The 25123-nt window shown below is 46.9% G+C and overlaps 1 protein-coding gene across 4 annotated transcripts in view; it reads left to right on the top strand.

Moving 5' to 3' along the window:
• The window catches only part of MYO5B (myosin VB), a 330461-nt gene that overhangs the window by 282009 nt on the left and 23329 nt on the right, over window positions 1-25123 (top strand). For all 4 annotated transcript variants that reach the window (XM_081942523.1, XM_081942520.1, XM_081942522.1 and 1 more), the window contains 2 exons: window positions 16244-16442; window positions 24521-24614. In XM_081942523.1, coding sequence (XP_081798649.1) covers window positions 16244-16442; window positions 24521-24614 — 293 coding nt within the window. The remainder of the gene's footprint in view (window positions 1-16243; window positions 16443-24520; window positions 24615-25123) is intronic.

Genomic DNA, 25123 nt, shown 5'->3' with positions numbered 1-25123 from the left:
GCCATGTGACTGGGTGGGCGTGGCCAACTTGTAAAATGTGGTGAAACTCACTTAACAACCCTCTTGCTTAGCAACCAAAATGTTGGCTCAGAAACTCTGGCATTTGAAGCACGCAAGTCTTAAAGCTGTCAAGTTACAAGACCCTTGCACCTCTAACCCTTTAGAAAAAAAAACTCAGGGGTGTTCAAACTTGACAGCTTTAAGACTTGTGGACTACAGCTCCCAGAATTCCTCCTCTCGCTCTTCATCTTGATGATGTCTGGACGGGCGGGGGGAGGGAGTTGCAACCGGTTCTAAATGACACTGTAGATTTGGCAGGAACCCACCCCTGAGACACATCAACAAAAACAAACACATGACTTAAAACAACACAGGAACTAAAAATTCCGTCAAACAACATAAAGCAGTTCAGTTTCGGTGTATCTTTACAATTAATGTTTTCCCTCCTATTGACCATTTCGGTGTTTTGATGTACCTGTGCACATTGGATCATTATGAAAGACTTTGAAAATACCCAGAAAGCTCATTCAAGTTCAGTTTTTCAAGATAGGGCTTTTTCACTGTCACCCTCTAATCAAAAGTTGCCTGGTGCACAGCATTCTACATTTAGTAAGTACAGTACACACAGGTAGTCCTTGACTTATGGCCGTAATTGATGCTGGAATTACAGTCATAAATCGTGATGGTCATTATGGTTGCCATGTGACTGCACTCACTTTTGTAACATTCTTTTGCAGTGATTGTTAAGCAAACGCTGCAGTTGTTAAACCAACACCACAGTCATTGAGCGAACGCCCTTGTTCTTAAGCAAACCCATTTCCCCCAGGGAGTACAGGTAGTCCTCACCTTACAACAGTTCATTTAGTGACTGTTCAAAGTTGCAACAGCCCTGAAAAAAAGTGACTTAGGAACGTTTCTCACACTTTTTACCTTTGCAGCATTCCCATGGTGACGTGATCAAAATTCGGATGCTTGGCAACTGACTCATATTTATGACGGTTGCAGCATCCCAGGGCCACGTGATCTCCTTTTGTTATCTCCTGGGAAGCAAAGTCAGGGGGTGGGGGGAAGCCAGATTAACAACAATTTGACTAATTTAACAACTGCAGTCATTCACTTAACAACTGCGGCAGGAAGTATTGTAAAATGGAGCAAAGCTCACTTTTAAAATGTCTCACTTAACAATGGAAATTTGGGGCTCAATTGTGGTCATAAATCGAGGACTTTCTTTTGGCAGAATCTGGAAGTAAAAGCCAGAAACCAATAAAAAAAAAAGAAGCCAAGAATTGGAGTTACATGGCCGCAAGATGCTGCAAATGGCTATAAATGCAAGCCAGTTTCCAAACACCCAAAATGTAATTCCCGTGACTGCAGTAGGGGTGCGTCCATCAGAACTTCGAACATGGGTTATAAGCAGCTCTAGGGAGATCCACCTTAACTCTAAATGGCACTAATCAAACAGTAATTAAGCGAGGATTACCAGTATAGCATTATGTGGAAAGGTATTACAGCTTTTGATAAAATTAGGATAGAATAGATGTAGTGGTGAAATTAAATTTTTTTTACTACCAGTTCTGTGGGCGTGGCTTTGTGGGCGTGGCAAGGGAAGGATACTGCAAAATCCCCATTCCCTCCCCACTCTGGGGTCAGCCAGAGGTGGCATTTGCCAGTTCTCCAAACTACTCAAATTTTCCGCTACCGGTTCTTCAGAACCTGCTGAATTTCACCCCTGGATAGACGCATAACTTAACACCCAGAGCGGTGATCGACCTAGAACAGGGGTCAGCAAACTGCGGCTCTGAAGCCGCATGTGGCTCTTTCCTCCCTCTGCTGCAGCTCCATCACCGGTCGGCACCACAATTTTGAGAGGAGCTTCCGGTGGGGGAGGGGGAGAGAAGCACAGTGCGCCAGGAGAAGACTCTATGGCAAGGGGAGGGTTTTCCAGTTGTCTCCACAATTGATAGGGCTTTCGGTTATGACAGGTAGGGGAAAAAGTATGCCGCACTATGAGGAGACTCTATGGTGGGGGAACTGAACCTCCGGTCAGCTCCAGAATTGAACAGGGGGCTTCCGGTTAGGACCTTTGTGGCTCCCATTTCTGTGGGAAACGGGTCTGGCTGGGGAATTCTGGGAGTTGAAGTCCACAAGTCTTAAAGTTCCCAAGTTTGGACACCCCTGACCTAGAGAGTCAATAGAAAGTAAGCAGAAGGCAAATAAACACCAAACCTTTGATGCCGCCCATAAACACTTGATTGAATAATTGAGTAAAAAATAAAACGCTTATCATAGCACTCGCTTTTTGAAAAGTTATCAAAGCTTATCAAATTGAATAGCTTATCGAAGCAGGACAAAATGACACAGGGCGATTACATTATCCCCTTATCTTTCTATTATCTAGCCACTTCAATGTTATTGTCAAAGTATATTAATATCAGGACCTTTCTCCAGTCTTTCTCTCGCAATCTGTTGGCAGGGAGCCCAATAACTCACTTCAAGGATTTTCCAATAAAGTTTATTGGGTTGATTCTATCTCCAAGTGCTTCGATTGAGCTTTTAGTGAGCCTTTCCCTCACAATGGTCTTCTCTTGGCTTCGCTATGACCTTCCTTCGGTACCATAACTTTATGTGGTTGATCTAAAACAAGGGTGGGGAAATGATGGCCCTTTTATGACTTGTGGACCTCAACTCCCAGAATTCCCGGCTCAGAAATTCTGGGAGTTGAAGTCCACAAGTCATAAAAGGGCCATCGTTCCCCTACTGCTGTTCTGAAAATGTAAGCACACTCATCCACGAGTGGAAAAGGGGACAACTTGCCACAGTAGCCAACTCACCACAGCCAACTTGCTCCGAGACAGCTCCATTGCGGGACAATTCAACAAATACAAAAATTAAATTAATTTCGACGGAACTCTGGCCAGTAATGATAAAATAAAGAAAGTCAACCCAGAAATACAAGAGGTACAATAATTTTGACGAACATGTGGTCACCAGTAATAAAAGTAGAATGGAATGGAATGGAATGGAATGGAATGGAATAGAATAGAATAGAATAGAATAGAATAGAATAGAATAGAATAGAATAGAATAGAATAGAATAGAATAGAATAGAATAGAATAGAATAGAATAGCAGAGTTGAAAGGATCTTGGAGGTCTTCTAGTCCAACCCCCTGTTTAGGCAGGAAACCCTACACCACTTCAGACAAATTGTTGTCCAATCTCTTCTTGAAAACTTCCAGTGTTGGGGCATTCACAACTTCTGGAGGCAAGTCGTTCCACTGATTAATTGTTCTAACTGTCAGTAAATTTCTCCTTAGTTCTAACTTGCTTCTCTCCTTGAAGTAACTGAATGAAACTGTTAATACAACTTTGAGATGTCCCAAGGTTAGTTGTCTGCAGCGAGTTGTCCTAGACCCCCATAAGTGAACTGTGGGAATGAAACTGCACATAGCAGTATCATTTGTGGTTCCTGCTCACAGGTTTGTGAATCAGTCACGGTGCTTGCTCCTTTCTCCCTTTGATCTGCATCTGATTATTACTTTTTGTCTTTGCTTTCTGTCTTCCTCTTCCTTCCCTTTCCTCTGTCCTTTCTTTCTAGCAAGACTGAGGACTGGGGGTACCTGAATGAAGATGGAGAACTCGGCTTGGCCTATCAGGGTCTAAAGCAAGTAGCCAGGTCAAATTTTCCTTCCTTTTCTGCTCTTTGTGGGCTATTATTTTCTCCCCTCACTTTTTCCTGATGCTAAAAATGGGTACAATTCACAGACTTGTAAACACTGGCTGCTGCTGCTGCTGCTATGATGATGATGATGATGATGATGATGATGATGATGATGATGATGATGATGATGATGATGATGATGATTATTATTATACGATTGTATCACAGCGGCCAGTTGTTTCGCCGGATTTGGCATTGATTACTAGTCGGGCCCCACCCAGGGGCCTAGGACGTCGTAACGTATTTTCGTAATATACGTGCAGATCCAAGCAGTGCAGCTTTTTGCATTTGACTGATGGTGATTTTGTCAATTTTTAACTGTTTTAAATGTAATTCCAGTGCTTTTGGAATAGCACCCAGTGTGCCGATTACCACTGGAATTACCACTGCTGGTTTGTGCCATAATCGTTGAATTTCAATTTTTAAGTCCTGGTATTTCGCGACTTTTTCATGTTCCTTCTCCTCGACCCTGCTATCACCTGGTATTGCGATGTCTATGATTGTAACCTTATTTTTCTCAACCAGTGTGATGTCTGGTGTGTTATGCGCCAGTATTTTGTCCGTTTGTATAGGAAAATCCCACAGGATCTTGACCATCTGATTTTCGATGACTTTTTCAGGCTTATGTTCCCACCAGTTTGTTGTTGTTGTTGTTGTTGTTGTTGTTGTTATTATTATTATTATTATTATTATTATTATTATTATTATTATTATTATTATTTTACACTCATCCTTGTCACTTAGGTTAAGGTCAGTGACTAGCTCTAATATGTGCATTTGCTTTAAGATGAATCACAAGGTGGCAGCTGATGTAGTTTGGTAGATACAGGTAGCACTTACAACCACAATTGAGCTCAACATTTCCATTGCTAAGCAAGACAGTTAAGTGAATTTTGCTCCATTTTACGACCTTTCTTGCCATAATCATTAAGTGAATCAGCACTGGCATCCTTCAATCTCAAAAGACTATGATATCGTGCTCTGGAAAGAGGTCAAAGCAGGAGTGTCCTCTCCAGCACGAAGCCTGGGTAGATTACTGTATTTTTATAAGACACACCTTTACCCCTCCCCTAAAAGAGCGTGGAAATGTTGTTGTGTCTTATACACCTAATACAGCCATTTTTGGCCTCCCGAAGTCCCGCCGCGCATCCCATTTTTGTGAAAATGGCCAAAAAACGAGCGGTTTTTCACTAAAATGGGGTTGTTTTTGCCTTCCCCCACTCCCCAGAAGCACTCTGCAGGCTTCAGCAGGGCTGGGGGAAGGGAAAAATGCCCAGTTTCAGTGAAAAATGGGGGCGTTTTTGCCTTCCCCCAGCCCTGCTGAAGCCTGCAGAGTGCTTCTGGGGGCCAGGGAGGACAAAAACTTTTTTTTCTTACTTATCTCTTCAAAATCTTGGTGCGTCTTATACACCGGTGCATCTTATACTCCGAAAAATACGGTAATATGGAGGATAGACTGTTACCCAAACAGCAGATTCCCCCTCTCCACGTCACTGAAATAGTCCAGTGGAATGGCAGAGCCGATACGATTGGTTCCAGCTGCATCAGAGGAGTTACCAGAACGTGGTTGTACACAGTCACGAACTGCTTCCGGGACTCTGGCTACGGATTTTGCCTCGAGGTTGATTCCTGAAGCCTTTTCCAGTAGTGGATATATCCACAAGGCAGTGGAGGTTTGTAATCAGAGTTTCCCTTCTAGAAGATGGTTCTGCCACTTTATCTGCTGTTGGGGCGTAGAGCCCTCTTCCGCCTTCAAAACCATTGACCGTCTTCTCCTGTAACCCTGGAAAGGGGCCCTTATGAGGCGCTACCAGTGAATCTACTAAGTGAATCTGTGCAGTTGTTAAGTTAGTAACATTAAGTTAGTTAAGTTAATCAGACTTCTCTATTGACTTGCTTGTCAGAAGTTCACAGAAGGGGATCAAATGACCCCAGGGCACTGCAACCATCACAAGTACATGCCAATTGCCAAGCATCTGAATTTTGATCACACGACCACAAGGATGCTGCAACAGTCATGAGTGTGACTAATCACTTTTTTCAGTGCCGTTGCAACTTCGAACAGTCACTAAACAAGTGGTCGTAAGTCGAGGATTAGCTGTCATGTTGATTGGATGGTTCAGCACAGTGGTGGGCTCCTCTGCTACCGGTATGCTACGAATGGGACCAGGTGTCCTAGTTGTGCACGTGCGCTGCGCACGCATGCGCACTCCACCACCCCTGCGACACCCAACTGCTTGTCAGAGGTTGCACAGGCGCTGCACACTGTGCGCGTGCGCGTAATTGGCCGGTTGCTTTAAAAATAGGCATGGAACGCGGGTGGGGTGTGTTGTGTACCGGTGAGCCTGGCCAGCAGAGGGCAGTCGAGAATAGGGATCCTCTGATTGGCCCAGGCGCACCAGCCAGCCGGCGGGAGAAATACTTTATCCCTATTGGTTCGTCGTCTGACAGCTCCTGGTATAAATAGCTGTCAGACGACTCGTTGTGTTGTTCCTGTCAGTTTATTCAATAAACAACAGTTGTATTATATTCGCCTCCGTCTCCTCATTCGAGAGGTTTTAACACTGGCGACGAGGACGGGCGACGTGGAACCCTATACAGTGCCGCAAATGGCTTCAAATGCTGCCTTTTCGCCGTTCCGGCCAGAGGCTGAGGCTTGGGAAGCGTTCCTCGAGAGGTTCGACTGCTTCCTCGTAGCGCACGATCTCGTCAGCCTCACCCAGGAACGAAAGCGCGGAATCTTCCTGAACTACTGCGGGAGGGAGATGTTCGCCACTGCAAGGGCTCTCGCTGCTCCCGATCCTGCCAATTCGCTGCCCTGGGACGAACTCCTGGCTCGCCTCAAGCAACACTACGAGCCCGCCCCGTCTCGTTTTGCCCGGCGGCAATATTTCCGCCGGTGCATTCAAAAGGAGGGCCAAACCATTGCCCAGTACGTGGCCGCTCTCCGCGCTGAGGCAAGTCTCTGTGAATTTAGTGACTTGGAAGACGCGTTGCTCGAACAATTTATCTATGGGCTACGAGACATAAAATTCCATCGCCGCATCCTAGCTCGCCCTGAGTTAACTCTAAAGATTGCGGTAGATGATGCCAGGGCTTATGAAATGGCTGATCAATCCACACCGGATTTCAGCCACCTCAGTCAGCACCCGCATGCCGCTTACTTGCCGCCATCTCCCTACGCGGCACCTTCTTCTGCCTACGCTCCATCTACCGCTTCTACCTTTCATGCTGAGGTAGACCAAACTGCCGATCGCCTTCAAACCCTCTCCACCCGGGATGGACGGCAGTGCCTCAGTTGTGGCGGCCGCCACCAACGCTCCCAGTGCAGGTTCCGGCAAGCCCTGTGCCACCAATGCGGCAGGAAAGGCCACCTCGCTGCAGTTTGCCGTTCCGGCCAACAGAACCGCCGCAGCCCTCTGCCGCAACCTCCTCCAGCCCGTCAGCCACCTTCTACGTCTTCCCGCCGTCAGCACTCCCTCTCCGTGGGGGACCCAGCTGAAGCCTACCCTGAATGGCTTGTAGACTCGGCCTCCTCAACTTTGGAGGGCCGAGGTAAGCTGCACCTCCTAATCTCCATTGAGGGGGTGCCCTGCCCTATGGAAGTGGACACAGGGTCGGCCCGATCCGTTATGTCATGGGCCACCCTTAACTCCTTACTGCCTTGGGTTAAACTTCACCATCTACAACCCCCTGATTGCCGCTTACGCGACTATCAGGGAAATGTCATAGACCTATTGGGCTGCCGACCCTTTAACATCTCTTTGGGTTCTCGCAAGGCAAAGCTTCCCTTGCTAATTGTAAAAAACCCCCTCGCTTCCCTTCTAGGACTGGACTGGTTTAAGGCCCTCGGCCTTTCTATTGCTGGGGTTAACTCACTTTCACCCCTCCCTCCTGTTACCCCGCCCTCTATCTCCTCCCTCCTTTCCGACTTCTCCGATGTTTTCTCCCCCTCTTTAGGCTGCTATACCGGCTCTCCTATCTCCCTCAACCTCGACCCGTCAGTTCCTCCAATCCGTTTGAAGGCCCGCCGACTTCCCTTTGCTTTAAAAGCAAAAGTCGACGCCGAACTGGACAAACTAATCGGCCAGGGCATTTTAGAACCCGTTGATTTCTCCCCCTGGGAGACTCCCATAGTCGTGCCTTTGAAGTCCGACGGATCTATTAGGATCTGCGCGGACTTCAAATCAACACTTAACAAAGCCCTCCAATCACACCCCTACCCTGTGCCGGTGGTGCAGCACGTCCTGCACACTCTGGGCCAGGGTCGCATATTCGCAAAGCTGGACCTCGCGCAGGCGTACCAGCAACTGCCTGTCGACGAGTCGACCGCGCTTGCGCAAACAATCGTCACACACCGCGGCGCTTTCAAATGTCGCCGCCTTCAGTTTGGCGTGAGCGTGGCCCCCGGCATTTTCCAGGGACTCATGGAGCGGTTGCTCCATGGCATTCCCGGGGTCACCCCCTATTTTGATGATGTTCTGATTGCCGCCCCCAACCAATCAGAACTCATCAAAACCCTACGTCTGGTCCTACAAAAATTCCGTTCCGCCGGCTTGCACCTCAAACCTTCAAAATGCCAGCTCGGCGTTCCCTCTGTCACCTTCCTCGGCTTCCTCATCGATGCCAACGGCATCCACCCTGACCCATCAAAGGTCGAAGCCATTCTCTCCGCCCCCACTCCTTCCAACAAAGTGGAGCTCCAAGCCTTCCTTGGCCTCCTTAATTTCTATTCCTCCTTTATTCCCCACAAAGCTTCCCTGGCCGAACCCCTTCACCGTTTACTAGACTCTTCCACCCCATGGGTCTGGTCCAGCCGCGAAGCGCATGCGCTCGCGGCTGTCAAGCGCTCACTCACTGCCCCACCAGTCCTCGCCCAGTATGACGAGCGTTTACCTCTAACCCTGGCCTGTGACGCTTCCCCCTTTGGGGTCGGGGCTGTTCTTAGCCATTCGTACCCTGATGGCTCTGAAGCGCCCATAGCTTTTTACTCCCGCACCTTATCCAGAACTGAGCGAAATTACAGCCAGCTGGATAAGGAGGCTCTTGCTGCCGTTGCGGGAGTAAAACGTTTTCATTATTACTTATATGGCCGCCCCTTCTCCCTGATCACCGATCACAAGCCCCTACTGGGCATTATTGCAGGGGACCGTCCCACACCCCCCATTCTATCCCCCCGCATGTCCCGTTGGGCAGAATTCCTATCGTCCTACTCCTACACATTGTCCTACCGGCCTGGCGGCCACATTGCTCACGCTGACGCGTTGAGCCGCTGCCCTCTGCCTCTTCCTGTCACTGATCCAGCCCCTGTCCACTCTATTAACCTCCTGGCCGACCTCTCCCTACCGATGTCCGTTTTGGACATCGCGCAGGCCTCCCGAACTGACCCCATCCTGCACCGTGCAATGACCGCTGTCTCCCGGGGCTGGTCTGCAGTCTCCAATGATCCCCAACTCTCCCCTTTTTTCCGCCGCCGCCTGGAGCTTTCCATCATGCAGGATTGCCTCCTGTGGGGAAACCGCGTGGTTGTCCCCTCTTCCCTGCGGCCAGCTGTCCTGTCTCGCCTCCATGACGGCCACCCTGGCATAGTCAGGATGAAAAGCCTCGGCCGCGGCTATGTCTGGTGGCCGTCCATGGATGCGGACATCGCCGCCTACGTCCAACGCTGCACCCCTTGCCAGCAGGTGCGCTCCGCGCCGCCTTCTTCCCCGCCTAGGGAGTGGGAACTCCCCATGGGCCCATGGAGCCGACTCCACGTCGACTTCATGGGGCCCATTGAGGGCCGCCTATTCTTCCTTCTGGTGGATGCCTGGTCGAAGTGGGTTGAGCTGTTTCCTATGCCCAGCTCAACCTCTTCGGCCACTATCCGCATCCTTGACTCCCTATTTAACACCCATGGTCTTCCGGACGTTATCGTTTCCGATAACGGTCCCCAATTTTCCTCCACCGAATTCCAGTCCTACCTTGCCTCCTTGGGCATCCGACATGCCCCGATTGCCCCCTACCACCCTGCGGGCAACGGCCTGGCCGAACGAGCGGTTCGCTCCGCTAAGGAAGCCCTGGCCCGTATGGCCACCCTTCCCTGGCCACTCCGCATCTCCACCTACCTCCGTTCCCAGCACTCCACCCCTTGCCCCGCTACGGGCAAAAGCCCAGCGGAACTATTGCTGGGTCGCCGTATTCGTTCCCTGCTAGACCGATTCCACCCTCTCTACCACCCTTCTTTTCCTGTCCTTCCTTCCCCTCCCAGGTCTTTTCTGGTGGGTGAGGGGGTATTCGCTCGCAACTACACCGGCGAGCCGAAGTGGCTACCTGGCAAAGTGACTGACATCACGGGGCCCTGTTCTTACAGGGTCCTCCTCGATGATGGCAGACATTGGCGGCGGCATATAAGCCAGTTGCGTCGGCGACCAGAGGGACCTGAACACAACACACCTGCAGAAAAGCAACCAGGCCCTAACGACGCCGCCTGCCGGCTCGACCGTCCAAACGCCACTAGCTCCGACCTCGCAACAGCCCCCCCCGGTGCGCTGGCTCACTTACCATTGGCCGTCGGTGCATTGCCGGGAGGAAGACCCATCCAGGACGCTGCCAGGCCTGTTCGCCACAAGAGCGGAGCCGACACTCCACCTTCCCTGGGCGAGGCGCCATCTTCTTTGAGACGCTCTCAGCGCGTGCGCAGGCGTCCGTCGTACTTAGACGATTACGCCTGCGCAATCCAGGGGAAAGGGGTGTTGTGTACCGGTGAGCCTGGCCAGCAGAGGGCAGTCGAGAATAGGGATCCTCTGATTGGCCCAGGCGCACCAGCCAGCCGGCGGGAGAAATACTTTATCCCTATTGGTTCGTCGTCTGACAGCTCCTGGTATAAATAGCTGTCAGACGACTCGTTGTGTTGTTCCTGTCAGTTTATTCAATAAACAACAGTTGTATTATATTCGCCTCCGTCTCCTCATTCGAGAGGTTTTAACACGGTGGGTGGCCCAAATGAGCCACCGTACCGGTACGGTGGCTGCTGCTCCCAGCTACTACCACTGGTTCAGCAACAAGTGAATGTGGGTTTTTTTGACGTGAGGATGTTCACCTATTTTGATTGCAGAACCACAAGGGAGCCTTGCCAGAGTCCTCTTGAATTTCCAAACAATATGTTGTATGGGCCTTTTAAAATCGTGCACCCATAATTATTGTGCACGCACAGGATCCCGCTTGATGCGTTGCTTGTCCGTTCAGCCATCCATACACAGGTACTCCTCATTTAGTGACCACAATTAGGACTGGCAACTCAGTTATTAAGTGAAGCAGTCACTCAGTGAAACTGCTTATGATTTTACTACAGTTTTCTTTTGGCTTATACACCTGGTCATAAATGCAAGAATTGGCTGTAAAGTTACTTTTTCATCATCGTCGTAATGGCGAAAAGTCACTTAATGAGACAGCCGTTAAAAAGACGACTATCTGTACTTTTATTACCCGCAGGATTCTAAGTAAACAAAGAATGGATATTTAATTAAAACAGCTCAATATGCATAAAAAGACCCCAGGCTATATGACTTCTCTGCCTTCTGTAGGGACAGCTTTATCCGTTATGCACTTATCAAATTAAGTTTTCCATAAAGCATAGAGATCCAGAACTGGAATCAAGTCTACCTTGCAGCCAGAATATCTGTCTACATACTGTATTTTTCAGAGTATAAGATGCACTTTTTTCCTTCAAAGAAGAGGCTTAAAATCTGCGTCTTATATACTGAATACAGCATTTTTTGCTCCCGAAACCCCGCCCACTTCACCAAACTGGCCGCGCATAGCTTTTAGGAGGCTTTCAGAGTGCTCCTGGAGGCTGGGGTGGGCAGAAATGAGCAAAAAACAGACCGTTTTGTGCTCACTTTCCCCCCCAGCCCCCAAGAGTACTCTATAAGCCTCCTAAAGGCGATCCATGCCCTTTTTTGACAAAAAACGGGCCCATTTTGTGAAAAACGGGCTGTTTTTTGCTCGGTTTTGGCTCTACCCCCACTCCCCAGGAGCACTCTACAAGCCTCCTAAAGGCTATTCATGGCCTTTTTTTGGGGGGGAGGGCCATTTTTGGGAGGTTTGCAGAGTGCAAAAACTTTTTTTTAAAAAAAATTGCCTCTTCAAAACCTTGGTGTTTCTTATACTCTGGTGTGTCTTATACTCCAAAAAATACGCTATCCCTTTTTATTAGTTACATTTCTCAACCAAGTCTTCCTATTTTCACATGTTCATTTGAAGTACCTTGGTATCCATCAACATTCATATGTGAAAAACCCTACATTTTTCCCAGCTGCATTTATTTTCAACTGAGGTAAAAGATATCATTTATCGGAAGTCTAAAGAGCTATGCAGCCAGATTTATGTTCAATAAATAAATCCAACAACATCCATCCATCCCATAAATGCAAACCTGTAGATTTTTGGATAAATGACATGCATTGAAAACATGTTATGCTTCTTGCTTAGTTAATAGATTTTTCTAACAAAAAACATTAAAATGGCTTTTCCCGACATCCATTTTTTAATACGACTGCCTTCATCAGTCTTTCCGCTGCAATTTATTATTTTACATAGCTATACAAATGAGTATTGTTTAACTTAGTGATCTGCCATCTTCAGTTTGATATGGTAGTAAAGTTAAAAGAACAATTTCAACCATTTGTCTTCCCAAGAATCTCCATCATCACTAACACAACTTATTAGTAGTTTCTGTAACACAAACCTTATTTTACATGCTGTGGAGATGTTAAGTGTGAAGCCTCAGATCAATGTTTAAGTAACTGTATTTAGAGTTGACATTATTTTCATTCTTTGAGTTAAGGGAAAGAAAGGGGTACTTACTTTTTGTAGTTTGCTAGAAAAAGTATATAATTTATTTATCACTTCTTTTTAAGGAATGCGTAAACCATTTTGTCATTCCTTCCAAAGCAACAACAAAGCAGCAAAACAAAAGCGACACAAGAGGATATGCGCTGAAAGAAAATGTAGAAAATATTTCAAAGTTAGTCTCACCACAGAGAGGGGAGTCCTATCCTAGAGAAACTTTTGCAGAAGTTCTTTTTTCCCAGAAGAAAATTTGAAATAATAATAATAATAATAATAATAATAATAATAATAATAATAATAATAATAATAATAATAATAATAATAATAATAATAATAATAATAATAATAATAATAGGATTTTCCTGCCCACGTGTTTGGTGGAGAATTTTGAAAGGCCAGTTGTGTAAATAGGAGCGGTCTAGAGAGTCATCCAGACTTAGATTTAGGATGATGTGTGTAAGAGACAGAGCTTATACAAGTAGTCCTCGACTTACAACCAAAATTTCCATTGCTAAGCAAGACAGTTGTTAAGTGAGCCTTGCCCCATTTTGCCACAGTTGTCAGCTAAGTAACAAGGTTGTTAAGTGACTCTGGGTTCTGGACTGACTTTGCTTATCAGAAGGTCCAAAAGGTGATTACATGAACCCCGGACAATGCAACCGTCATAAATACCTGCCAGTTGCCAAGCTTCCAAATTTTGATCATGTGACCGTCGGCAGGCTGCAATGGTCATAATTGTGGGGAAAAGGTCCTAAGTCTCATTTTTTTCAGTGCTACTTGAACTTTGAATTGTCACTAAACTAATGGTTGTAAATCAAAAACTACCTGAAGTTAGTTGGGAAGGTGTTTGATTGTACCTCCTTGCTTAAGATGTGTGCCACCAGCATGCTTGAAAACTTTTGGTATCATTTGCTAATGGAATCAGGGACCCACCTGTGATTGAAGGTGGGTAAAATTGGCAGGAAGACAACCTTAAACGGTAACAGCCACAGGAGAGTCATATGATGGAAACTAATCAACGAGAGAAGCAACCTAGAACTAAGGAGAAATTTCCTGACACTTAGAATAAGTAATCAGTGGAACAACTTGCATCCAGAAGTTGTGAAGTTTTTAAGAGACTGGAAAACCATTTGTCTGAAGTGGTGTAGGGTCTCCTGCCTGAGCAGGGGGTTGGACTAGAAGACCTCCAAGATCCCTTCCAACTCTGTTATTCCATTCTATTCCATTCCTTTCCTTTCCTTTCCTTCTTTCCTTTCCACTCCACTCTATTCTATATAGAACAAAAAGGCAAAACCAACTGGAGCTATTGAGCACACTCAGAACCAGTATCTGCCTCTGTTGCAGTCCAAACATATTCATAATTTGTGATATGGTTTACAGGTAGTCCTCGCCTTACAACTGTTCGTTTAGCGACCATTTGAAGTTGCAACAGCATTGAAAAAAGTGACACTCCTCCCACCCCACTTACGACATTGCAGCATCCCCTTGTTACATGATCAAAATTCCGACACTTGGCAACCTGCATGTATTAATGACAGTTGCAGTGGCCCGGGGTCATGTGATCCCCTTTTGCCAATCAAAAGTCAATACGGAAGCAAGATCCGCTCAACAACTGTGGCAAGAAAGGTCACAAAACTGAGCAAAGTTCACTTAACAACTGATTTGCTTAGCAATGGAAGTTTTGGGCTCAATTGTGGTCTTAAGTCGAGGAGTACTTGAGACTGGTGTGCGTATATGTTTATGCACATTACGATTTCTCCACGAGTGGAAAACTCAAAGCATAATGTTTCTGGTCTGTTGAGAAAAATCAGGGAAAATTGGGGAGGGGGATTTTTATTTTGGGGAAGGGGATAATTTTAAGACGGCATTCTTCACTTTTCCAGAGGGTGATATGGTCTATCCATGCTACCCCCCAGAGGCCAGTCAGGCTGGGCCTAAAATCCGAGAACCGCTCCTTCTTAACAACTGAGCTTTTAAGAGGTTCTTGAAGAACCTTTGAAAAAGGATTCAGGGAGGGAGAGATTTCATTTCAGGCAAACTGTAATTGGTACCTTTTAAAAATCAATTTACTTTACCAAATGTTAAGCTTTTCTTCAGGCACATGGAAGGAAGGCTGTAACCTTTGCTGTGATGAATCATACTCCCTATCGGAGGCGTTGGAGACGGATCCAGAAATGCAAAAAGCCACTTTTCCATGCCACTTTTCTTGTGAAAAATGCAGTTTGTTCCTTAATTCACCGTTTTGCCAAATACACACTGTGAATGTGTTTAGGGAAAGTAAAAAAATACCCTCCATTTTGCCGCAGAAAGAAACAAGTTTTTAATTTCCTTGGTTCATTCTTTCTTTTCCTTTCTTCCCCTTTTATTATCCGTTCTTCTGGATGCCTCATTTTAAAACCAAATATTTTTCCTTTTGGGGGGTGGGGGCTATATTTAAACACCAGTTTGGGAATTCATAAAGTTGTCCTTAGCTGGAAATGTCTTAAAGAGCCCCCAGTATGGGGGATTGTTACCCGGACACAATCATTTCTCACAACCAGAAATGATTGTGTGGCGGTAAAAGGGACCATGTATGCCAGTTGTCCACCGATTCTGAGGCATAAAGTAACTACCCTATTTTTCGGAGTATAAGACGCACTGGAGTATAAGACGCAACAAGATTTTGAAGAGGCAAATTTTTAAAAAAAGCTTTTGCACTCTGCAGACCTCCCAAAAATGGCCCGTTTGTGGCAAAAACGGACCCCCTTTTTTTCAAAGAAGGGCATGAATAGCCTTGAGGGGGCTTGTAGAGTGCTACTGGTGGGTGGGGGGTAGCAAAAAGCAAGCAAAAACCAGCCCGTTTTTTGTGAAAACAGGCCCGTTTTTTGTCAAAAAAAGGGGCATGCATAACCTTTAGATGGCTTATAGAGTGCTCCTAGAGGTTGGCAGGGGCTAAATTGAGCAAAAAGCAGCCCATTTTTCACTCATTTCTCTCCTCCCCAGCCCCTAGGAACACTCTGAAAGCTTCCTAAAGGTTATGCACGGCCGTTTTGGTGAAGGGGATGGGGTTTCAGGAGGCAAAAAAAATGCTGTATTCAGCGTATAAGAGGCAAGGTCTGCAATCTGGGCCCTGTCCCCCCTAATCTTTGAGGTTGTAGGTTGGGGAACACTCAGCAAATGTCCTTGAGATGTTATTCCTTTGGCTTCTTCAGATTCTCCAAGGCCCTTAATTCTTATGGACTGGCTGCCTTGGTAGCCAAAATTGATGTGAAGGAAGTGATGCGTGGTAGTAACCCAGCAAGCAGGCAGTGTAATTTAACCAGTGGGAGTCTCCTTCACAATCTTTAGTTCCCAATGTAAGTGTTCCTCACCGATATGTATATGGGTAATGAGTGTGGGCAACCACTAGTTCCTAATGTAAGTATTGTCTACCTACTATGTGTGTCAGAGGTGGTATTCAGCCAGTTCGGACCGATTAGCCCGAACCAGTAGCAGAAATCGTGGGTGTCTTAAAATAACCCTGTCTTATTTTCGGAGAAACATGGTAGAAGATGTCTTTTGTTATCTAAGATCTGCCTACAGTTTGGTCTATGAATCCAAGCCCTGGTCCATCACATCATGAGAGGCATCCTGGCAGTTTCTGGGTGTCTTAGGTACCTAATATTTTCTGAGTGACAAATGCCTTCATCTTTCCCATTTCTCACCCCCTTCAGGCTCCTTGAGGCTCAACTCCAGGAACAGAGAAGGGAATATGAAGAAGAAATTGAAATCCTAAAGGACCAGATGGAGACCTTGAAGGAAGCGATGGAGAAACAACACGAAGTCTTCCTCCAGACACTCCAGTTGTCCCCAGAAGCCCAAGTGGAGTTTGGCATCCAGCAGGAAATCTCACGGCTGACCAGCGAAAACCTGGTATGGAGAAAAAGCAAAACCGCAGGGTTGTTTCTACCAAGGGTGATAATGATGCCTTGTTTGAAAGATGGGTGCCCAAATCTTCAGTCAAAAAAAAATACTCCCGGGTGGCCTTCACTCATTAGCCAGACCTGCTCATAGATGTAGAGCTGATAGTTCTTGTTCATGGAGAAGAAGAGCAACTAAGATGATTAAGGACCTGGAAACTAAAAGAGTAAGGTTCTACATTTAGGCAACAAAAATGCACAGGTACAGTATAGGTGACTGTGAGAGGGATCTTGGGATCCTAGTGGACAACCATTTAAATATGAGCCAGCAGTGTGCAGCAGCTGCCAAAAAAGCCAACACAGTTCTAGGCTGCATCAACAGAGGGATAGAATCAAGATCACTTGAAGTGTTAATACCACTTTATAATGCCTTGGTAAGGCCACACTTGGAATACTGCATTCAGTTTTGGTCGCCACAATGTAAAAAAGATGTGGAGACTCTAGAAAGAGTGCAGAGAAGAGTAAGAAAGATGATTAGGGGACTGGAGGCTAAAATATATGAAGAACGGTTGCAGGAACTGGGTATATGTTTAGCTTAAGAGAAAAAAGGACTAGGGGAGACATGATAGCAGTGTTCCAATATCTCAAGGGTTGCCACAAAGAAGAGGGAGTCAAACTATTCTCCAAAGCACCTGAGGGTAGAACAAGAAGTAATGGGTGGAAAATAATCAAGGAGAGAAGCAACTTAGAATTAAGGAGAAATTTCCTGACAGTTAGAACAATTAATCAGTGGAACAGCCTGCCTCCAGAAGTTGTGAATGCCCCAACACTGGAAGTCTTTAAGAAGATGTTGGATAGCCATTTGTCTAAAACGGTATAGGGTTTCCTGCCTAGGCAGGGGGTTGGACTAGATGACCTCCAAGATCCCTTCCAACTCTGCTATTGTATTGTATTGTATTGTAAAACATGTGAAGAATAGTTGGAGGAATTGGGTATGTTTAATCTAGAGAAAAGAAGGACTCTAGAGGTGACATGATAGTAATATTCTAGTATTTGAGGGGAGGTAGTCAACCCATTTTCCAAAGCACCAGATGGCAGGACAAGAAACAATGGGTGGAAACTAATCAAGGAGAGAAGCAGCCTAGAACTAAAGAGAAGTTCCTAGCAGTGAGAACAATTAATCAGTGGAACGACTTGTCTCTCCAGAAATTGTGGGTGCTCCACCACTGGAGACCTTTAAGAGGAGATTGAACAGCCACCTATCTGAAATGGTATAGGGTCTCTTGCTTGAGCAAGGGGTTGGACTGGAAGACCTCCAAGATCCCTTCCAGCTCTGTTCTTCTGTATTCTGTAAAAGATGCAAAGTGCAAAATAGCTGCTGGGTGGGAGGAAGAAATATCCAGTAAATGCAAAATCAGGAGATAAAGCAGTTCACGAAGAAAAAGAAAGAAAGCTGTCCATCTCTCAGCAGAACTGCTGGGAAGACCGTTCTGAAACTGGTGGAATCTCTGGTTAATTAACTGGTTTCAGTTAATTTCGTGGTGGAGCAGACTTTTCAATACTAAAAACCTTTCAATCCTTCCAGGTATGTAAAATAGTGCATGGTTGATTATTACTTATCTCCTTCCATGTTCTAACTGTAGGGTTAGTTTTAAATCCATTTTTATTGCTTAACAGTCCGTAGAACCTGTATTTGTTTAGAATTTTGTTTTGTTTTGGCCATTTGAATCAATGTTGGCTCCTGGCAACTGCCTGGACAAGTCCCTGCAGTTCTCTTGCCGAGATTTCAGAAATAGCTTCCCCTTGTCTAGTTCCCAGGGCTGAGAAAGAGAGAGAGTGATTGCCCGAAGTTTACTCAGCTGACTTGGTGCCCCAGGCAGGACTAGAACTCACAGCCTCCTGGTCTCTAGCCTGGAACCTTAACTATTACACCAAACTGGCTTCCTGTGTTATGGTTATACATATTTAGTATGCATTATCCCAGCTATGGCGAACCTTTTTTGGCTCGCGTGCCACAAGAGGGGGGAGCGCAGGGGGGTCGTGTGCGGGCATGCCGTACCCATAATGCAACGCGCGACCCCCCCAGTGCGCATGCACGCACAACCCCCCCCCCATTTTTACATGCTTTTTTTGCCCTCCCCAGGCTCCAGAGGCTTTATAGGAGCCTGGGGAGGGCGAAAAGAGCCTCTTCTGCCCGCCCCCCGGAGGCTTCAGGGACCATCCGGAGGCTTCCCTGAAGCCTTCGGAACGCTTAAAACCACCTTGCGAGCAAACCGGAAGTGACTTCCGGGTTGCTCGGAGGGTCATTTTAAGCGTTCCAGAGGCATCAGGGAAGCCTCCGGATGGTCCCTGAAGCCTCCGGGGGGGAGGCTCTTTTCGCCCTCCCCAGGCTCCTATAAAGCCTCTGGAGCCTGGGGAGGGCAAAAAATGGCTTTTAAAAAGGTGAACTCAGCTGGCCAGTGCGCGCATGCGTGCTGGCCAGCTGACAGGGCAGTGCCTCGCGTGCCCTGACAAATGGCTCCACGTGCCACTTGTGGCACGCGTGCCATAGGTTCGCCATCACTGCATTATCCTTACACAAAGCAGAACAAATAGATTATATATAGAAGGTAGGGGAGATAGTTGATGCAACCAGTAGTCTTTATTGTCCCATCTAGCTTTCATTAGAACATTTTCCCAGAGGTTTGGGAAGAAGACTTTCCTACCACCTACAGCAGGGGTGTCAAACTTAAGGCCCGTGGGCCAGATCTGGCCTGCAGGATGCTTAAATGTGGCCCATAGTGCCTCTGCTAGCAAAAATGGGGCATGAGGGGGCCGCGTGTGCCTCCCTGCACCCCATTTTGGCCAGCAGGGTGCTGCAGGAGGCCATCCAGGCTGAAAATGGGGCACGGGGGGATACACAGCTCCCCGCGCCCCGTTTTGGCCAACAAAGGGCTGCAGGAGACTGTCCAGGCCGAAAACGGCACGGGGGGCCATGTAGCCCCTCCACACCCCATTTTGGCAGGCAGGGTGCTGCAGGAGGCGTCTGTCCCATCTCCTTTCCCCAGCTGGCCTGCCAAGAACTACAATGCTGATCTGGCCCTCAAAGAAATCCAGTTTGACACCCCTGACCTACAGCTTTTAACCGACAGTGCCCAGTAGCCAGTTGTAAAGCTTAGTCTGTACCACTGAGCTATGCTCTCCCCTCTCCCCTATGCTCCTGGGAAAAGCTTACCTAGTGAGATTCTAAGCTGAATTTCCCTTTAAAAGGAATGGACCGATCGCTCTGTTTCCAGACCAAGTCAGTTTACCATTGTTTATTTGATCCATTTCTCTAACAGCAACAGCAACCACAAATGTCAAACTTAAAGCATGTGTTTTAATATGGCTATTTTAAGGGGGGGTTTCTATTTTTAAGCCCAGACTCGAATTTCAAAATTCAGAGAAGTTCATGCACTAAAAGGATGTTTATATTTGGCTCCAGGTATTAGTCTGAGAAGTTTTCTCAGGTCCGTCTATTTTTAGATAATAAAATGGACAAAAATAATGTTTCCCTGTGGGAATATGCTTAATCTTCCTTCTGGGTAGAAAGGCAGAGTAGCAGCAGCAGCAACCAGTCCCTTTGGGGAGAGGGGGCGGTCTAGAAGTCTAATAAACTAAACTAACGGCAGTACGGCCATGGTTGAGGAATAGCCTGGAATGTAACAATTTTGGCTGGATTTTCAGGAACTTCGTCTGCATGTCTACAGTCAAGGCCAGAGATGATATTCCATTTCTTCACTGCCGGTTCAGTAGCAGGAAGGCGCAACCCCAATTTGGATCCCTAAACCTTGCCCAACATTGCTTTTTGTGTTTACAGCTTTTATAAATGGGCTCTAAAGGCCGCTGTTTATTTGCTGAGCCACACTGTCCCCGTTCTCTTCGCCGAACCAAGTTTTCAGTAATATTATAGGTACGGTGAATAAGAACATGAAGAGGGCGTTTGGAAAAGCAATGTGACAACTTGCTCTTTTAGAATAGTTCAAGGTTCGTCATAGCAACCTGACAAAATTACTTGACTCATAATGTGTAATTGATTGGCTTGGTAGAGATTGAAATAAACTCCCGAAAGAGGGGAGGGAATTCAGGTCGATCAAAGGCTCTCAGTTCAGCTGAGTCTGATGAAAATATACCGTATTTTTGGAGTATAAGACACACTGTCCCCCCCCAAAGAGGGTAAAAATTTGGGTATGTCTTATACACACTCACTTAATGTAGCCCCGCCGTCCGCCAGCCACCAATCTTTTGGCCTCAGCAATTTGCCTCCTTACAGCAAACAGCCTGTTTCAGCTTCAGCACAGCCTGATTAGCACAAGCAGCTGATTGTCAATTGGATCGGCTTCCCGACCATCAGCTGTTTCAGGCTGCAGGGATTGCCGCCTCCGTGCACCCCATTTTCAACCTCTGCATCCCATTTTGGCTTCCGCGTGCCCCATTTCCCACCCATTCTGATCCCTGACACCCCGAATGGGCAGAAAATGGGGGCGTAGAGGCCGAAAACGGGGTGTGAGGAGGCTGAAAATGGGGCACGCGAGGGCGGCAGTCAGCAATGGCAATCCCTGCAGCCTGAAAAAGCTGATTGTTGGGAGCCGATTGAACCGACAATCGGCTGCTTGTGATAATCAGGTTGTGTTGCAGTTGAAACTGAAACAGGCTGTTTGTTGTTTGCTGCAAGGAGGCAAATTGCTGGGAGGCAGAGGCAGATTTTTTGTTCTTGTTTTCCTCCCCAAAAGCTAGGTGCGTCTTATACTCCCAAAAATACAGTAATCATCACAATCACAAAATGCACAGGCCTGCAAATAAAAGTAGAACAACTGTGGCAAGGCGGGGAAAAAGCAAAGATAATACCAAGAGTGATAGACGCCTTGAGTGCAATCCCAAAACATCTGGAGCACCACGTGACAAAGTCCCCATCAATCAATTGCAAAAGGCAGCTTTATTAGAAACAGCTTTTAATGCCTTTAATATTATTAAAGCATAAATGAGATGTTTACTTTATTCTCAGAACAATTCTGCTACGTTGGGTAAGCTGAATGCTGGTGGTTAATCACCTGCCATGAATGGACCAAGCTGGAGTAGAAAATCTCTGATTCATAGCATCTTTCTCCTCACTTTCCTGCAGGTTTTTTTGCAAATCCATAACTAACCACATATGGCCAGAAGGCTCTGACCACATGAGAGGTCATCCCTCTGAGACAAGTGTCCTTCATCCTTTCGACACAGATGTCTGGAACTGCAGCATAGACTCTCTAAGTGGGGGGGGGGGGAGTTGTGGATGTGTTTTTGACATCCAGTCAGAAAGGTTGGCGGTTCGAATCCCTAGCGCCGCATAACGGAGTGAGCTCCCGTTACTTGTCCCAGCTTCTGCCAACCTAGCAGTTCGAAAGCATGTAAAAATGCAAGTAGAAAAATAGGGACCGCCTTTGGTGGGAAGGTAACAGCGTTCTGTGCGCTTTTGGCGTTTAGTTATGCCAGCCACATGACCACGGAGATGTCTTTGGACAGCGCTGGCCCTTTGGCTTTGAAACGGAGATGAGCAACGCCCCCTAGAGTCGGGAACGACTAGCACATATGTGCGAGGGGAAGCTTTACCTTTAGACTTCAAACTGAGTTGGCTGCTGTTTTTCTGGTTCCCTTGCAACTTTTTAAAATGGACTGTTTGGTTGCCCATTCAAAGTGGACGTGATCTTCTGGCAAGGAAAGCTGTTGAATCTGGAGATTTAATGCTTTGTGGGGTTTTCCTAGACCCACTTGTGGAGAAGGTGACAGCTGTGGCCAGGAGTGATCTTGCACAAAGGCATCTTCTGTGACAGAGGTGCTCATTTCTAGATTGGGAGGCATTGCTCACAGTCACTCATACCTTAGATCAGGGGTTCCCCAACCCTTGGGCCACAGCCCACTACCAGACTGCGGCTTATTCAGAATTGGGCCGCATGAGTAGCAGGTGAGTTTGTGCATACAGTCACAGCCTCTTGTGTGCGAGTGGCAGGTGCTGGCACTCTCAGTCCCACTCACATGAAGCTGTGTGTGCCTGCCAGGGGTGGGTTGCTGGCGGTTTTACTACCGGTCCACAACCCATGCTTGCCAGATGTGCGCTGTGCATTGCATTATGGTGTGGGCATGCACACACTTTCAGCATGCAAGGACAAAAAGGTTAGCCATCACAGCTCTAGGTCCTCTCTGTAAAGCAGCGCCTTCCCACCACAAGCCTTTTGGGTACCAGGGACCGGTTCTGTAGAGAAAGGCTTTTCCATGGACCGGAGGGGACGTGATTCCATGTGCTGCCTGCATCCCGCCGACGGAGCTTTGTTTGCGCGGCCCAGTTTCTGGCATGCCGCAGACTGGTTCCAGTCCACAGACTGGAGATTGGGGACCCCTACTGTAAAAGAGTGCACCTTGTGGGGCCTAGAAGTGTGCCTTCTTTAGCATGGCATCTTTCTTGTGGGACAGCCCGCCCCAAATGCAGGCAGCCTGAATCCTATAAACAATTGCTTCTTCCCCCCCAGGCATTGATGGAGGTCTAGTGTGAGTCTAGATTTGATTATTTGTTGACAATGTTCTTTTTAGGGGCCTCCATCCAATTTCAATTTTGATTGGATTTGTGTACCTTGTTTTTATCTGGTTCCTCCCCTAATTTCCCCTGGGCAGCTCTGTACGTTTGTTAAACAAGTATATGAACGCATCTACAAAGGAAGTCTGTTTTTTTTTCCTTTCGCTTCTTGTTGCTTTTAACTGGTCGTGGCAAAATGCTCCATTTGAGCAGCGGCTGAACTTGATCTGACGTAACAGATTTAACTGATTAACCGAGTTGGAAGGGACCTTATGGGTCAGTGATGGCGAGCCTTTTTCACCTCGGGTGCCAAAAGTATGCCCACCCCATACTTTAATGCCCCCCCCCATGTCGTGCCCCCTGAGCATGCAAGCGTGACACCCCCACAGCCCGGCTTTCATGGATCCTGGGGAGGGTGAAAACAGCCTCCCCACCCAGGAATGACCCGTTGTCCGATTTCCAGAGGGCCCAGTAGGTCCGTTTTTCTCCCTCTCCAGGCTCCAGAGGCTTTCTAGGAGCCTGGGGAGGGCGAAAAACCACCCAACACATAAACCGGAAGTTCAGGAACGGACTTCCGGGTTGCCCGTTTGGCCATTTTTCACCCTTCAGAGGCTTCAGGGAGAGTGAAAAACGGCCGAAAATCAAGGCCGAAAATCAAGGCCGAAAATCAAGGCCGAAAATCAGCTGGCCGGTGTGCACGTGCGTGTTGGAGCTGACAGGGCAACGCCTTGCGTGCCCTCAGAAATGGCTCCCCGTGCCAACTGTGGCACGCATGCCATAGGTTCGTCTTCATATTTATAGGTCATCTAGTCCAACCCCCGGCTCAAGCAGGAGACCCTACACCATTTCTGACAGATGGCAGTCCAGTCTCTTCTTGAAAGCCTCCAGTGATGAAGCCCCCACAACTTCCGAAGGCAACTTTTGTCCCATGGATTGATTGTTCTCACTGTCAGAAAGTTCCTCCTTATTTCTAGGTTGAATCTCTCTTTGGTCAGTTTCCATCCATTATTCCTTGTGTGGCCTTCAGGTGCTTTGGAAAATAGTTTTACCCCCTCCTCTTTGTGGCAGGCCCTCAAATATTGGAATGCTGCTATTATGTCTCCCCTAGTCCTTCTCTTTACTAGACTAGCCGTGGCCAGTTCCTGCAACCGTTCTTCATATGTTTTAGTTTCCAGTCCCCTAGACTTCCTGGTTGTTGCTCTCCTCTGTGCTTTTTCTAGAGTCTCCATATCATTTTTATAGTATGGTGACCAAAACTGGATGCAGTACTCTAGGTATGGTCTTACTAAGGCTTTATAGAGTGGTATTAGTACTTCGCTTGATCTTAATTGTATTCCTCTGTTAATGCAATTTAGGTTTGCATTGGCTTTTTTGGCTGCCGCCGCACACTTGTGACTCATATTTAGCTGGTTGTCCACTAAGACTCCAAGATCCCTCTCACAGTCACTGCTATTAAGCCTGGTTTCACCCAGTCTATACGTGTACTTTCGGTTTACATCTGGAATGTCTTCCTGTTTTTTCAGGACCTGAAAGAGATGCTGGAGAAACTGGAAAAGAATGAGAAGAAGCTGAAGAAACAGCTCAGGATTTATATGAAGAAAGTACAAGACTATGAGGGTAACTTTCACTTCCCCTTCTGCCACTGAAAGTAACATTCTGTTCCCTACTGACAAAACACTTTAGATGGCCAAAAAGTTGGCTTGCCTTCCTTTAAACCAAGAGAAGCAAAGGATTCAGATCAAATTTGGTAGCCTTGCTCTGAGATCTGAAGAAGATTTGAGGGATGGCTAAGGGCAGCTACTTTTCAAAGGAAGGGCTGTACAGGTAAGTACAGGTAGTCGTTGACTTAGGACCACAATTGAGCCCCAAATTCATTGCCAAGTGAAGCAATTGTTAAGTGAATTTTGCCCCATTTTACAATTTTTCTGGCCACAGTTGAATCACTGCAGTATTTATGTTAGTAGCAAATAGCTCTTAGACATATATACCGCTTCACAGTGCTTTAGAGCCCTCTCTTAGTGGTTTACAGAGTCAGCTATTGCCTCCAGCAATCTGGATCCTTGGAAGGATGAGTCAACCTTGAGTTGGTCAGAATCGAACTGCTGGCAGTGAGCAGTGAATTAGCC

The sequence above is a fragment of the Natrix helvetica genome (genome assembly GCF_964273705.1).
Source record: "Natrix helvetica genome assembly, chromosome: 2".
NCBI lineage: Eukaryota > Metazoa > Chordata > Lepidosauria > Squamata > Natricidae > Natrix > Natrix helvetica.
Note: the sequence above shows the minus strand (reverse complement) of the source record. Positions and strands in the feature narration are given on the sequence as shown.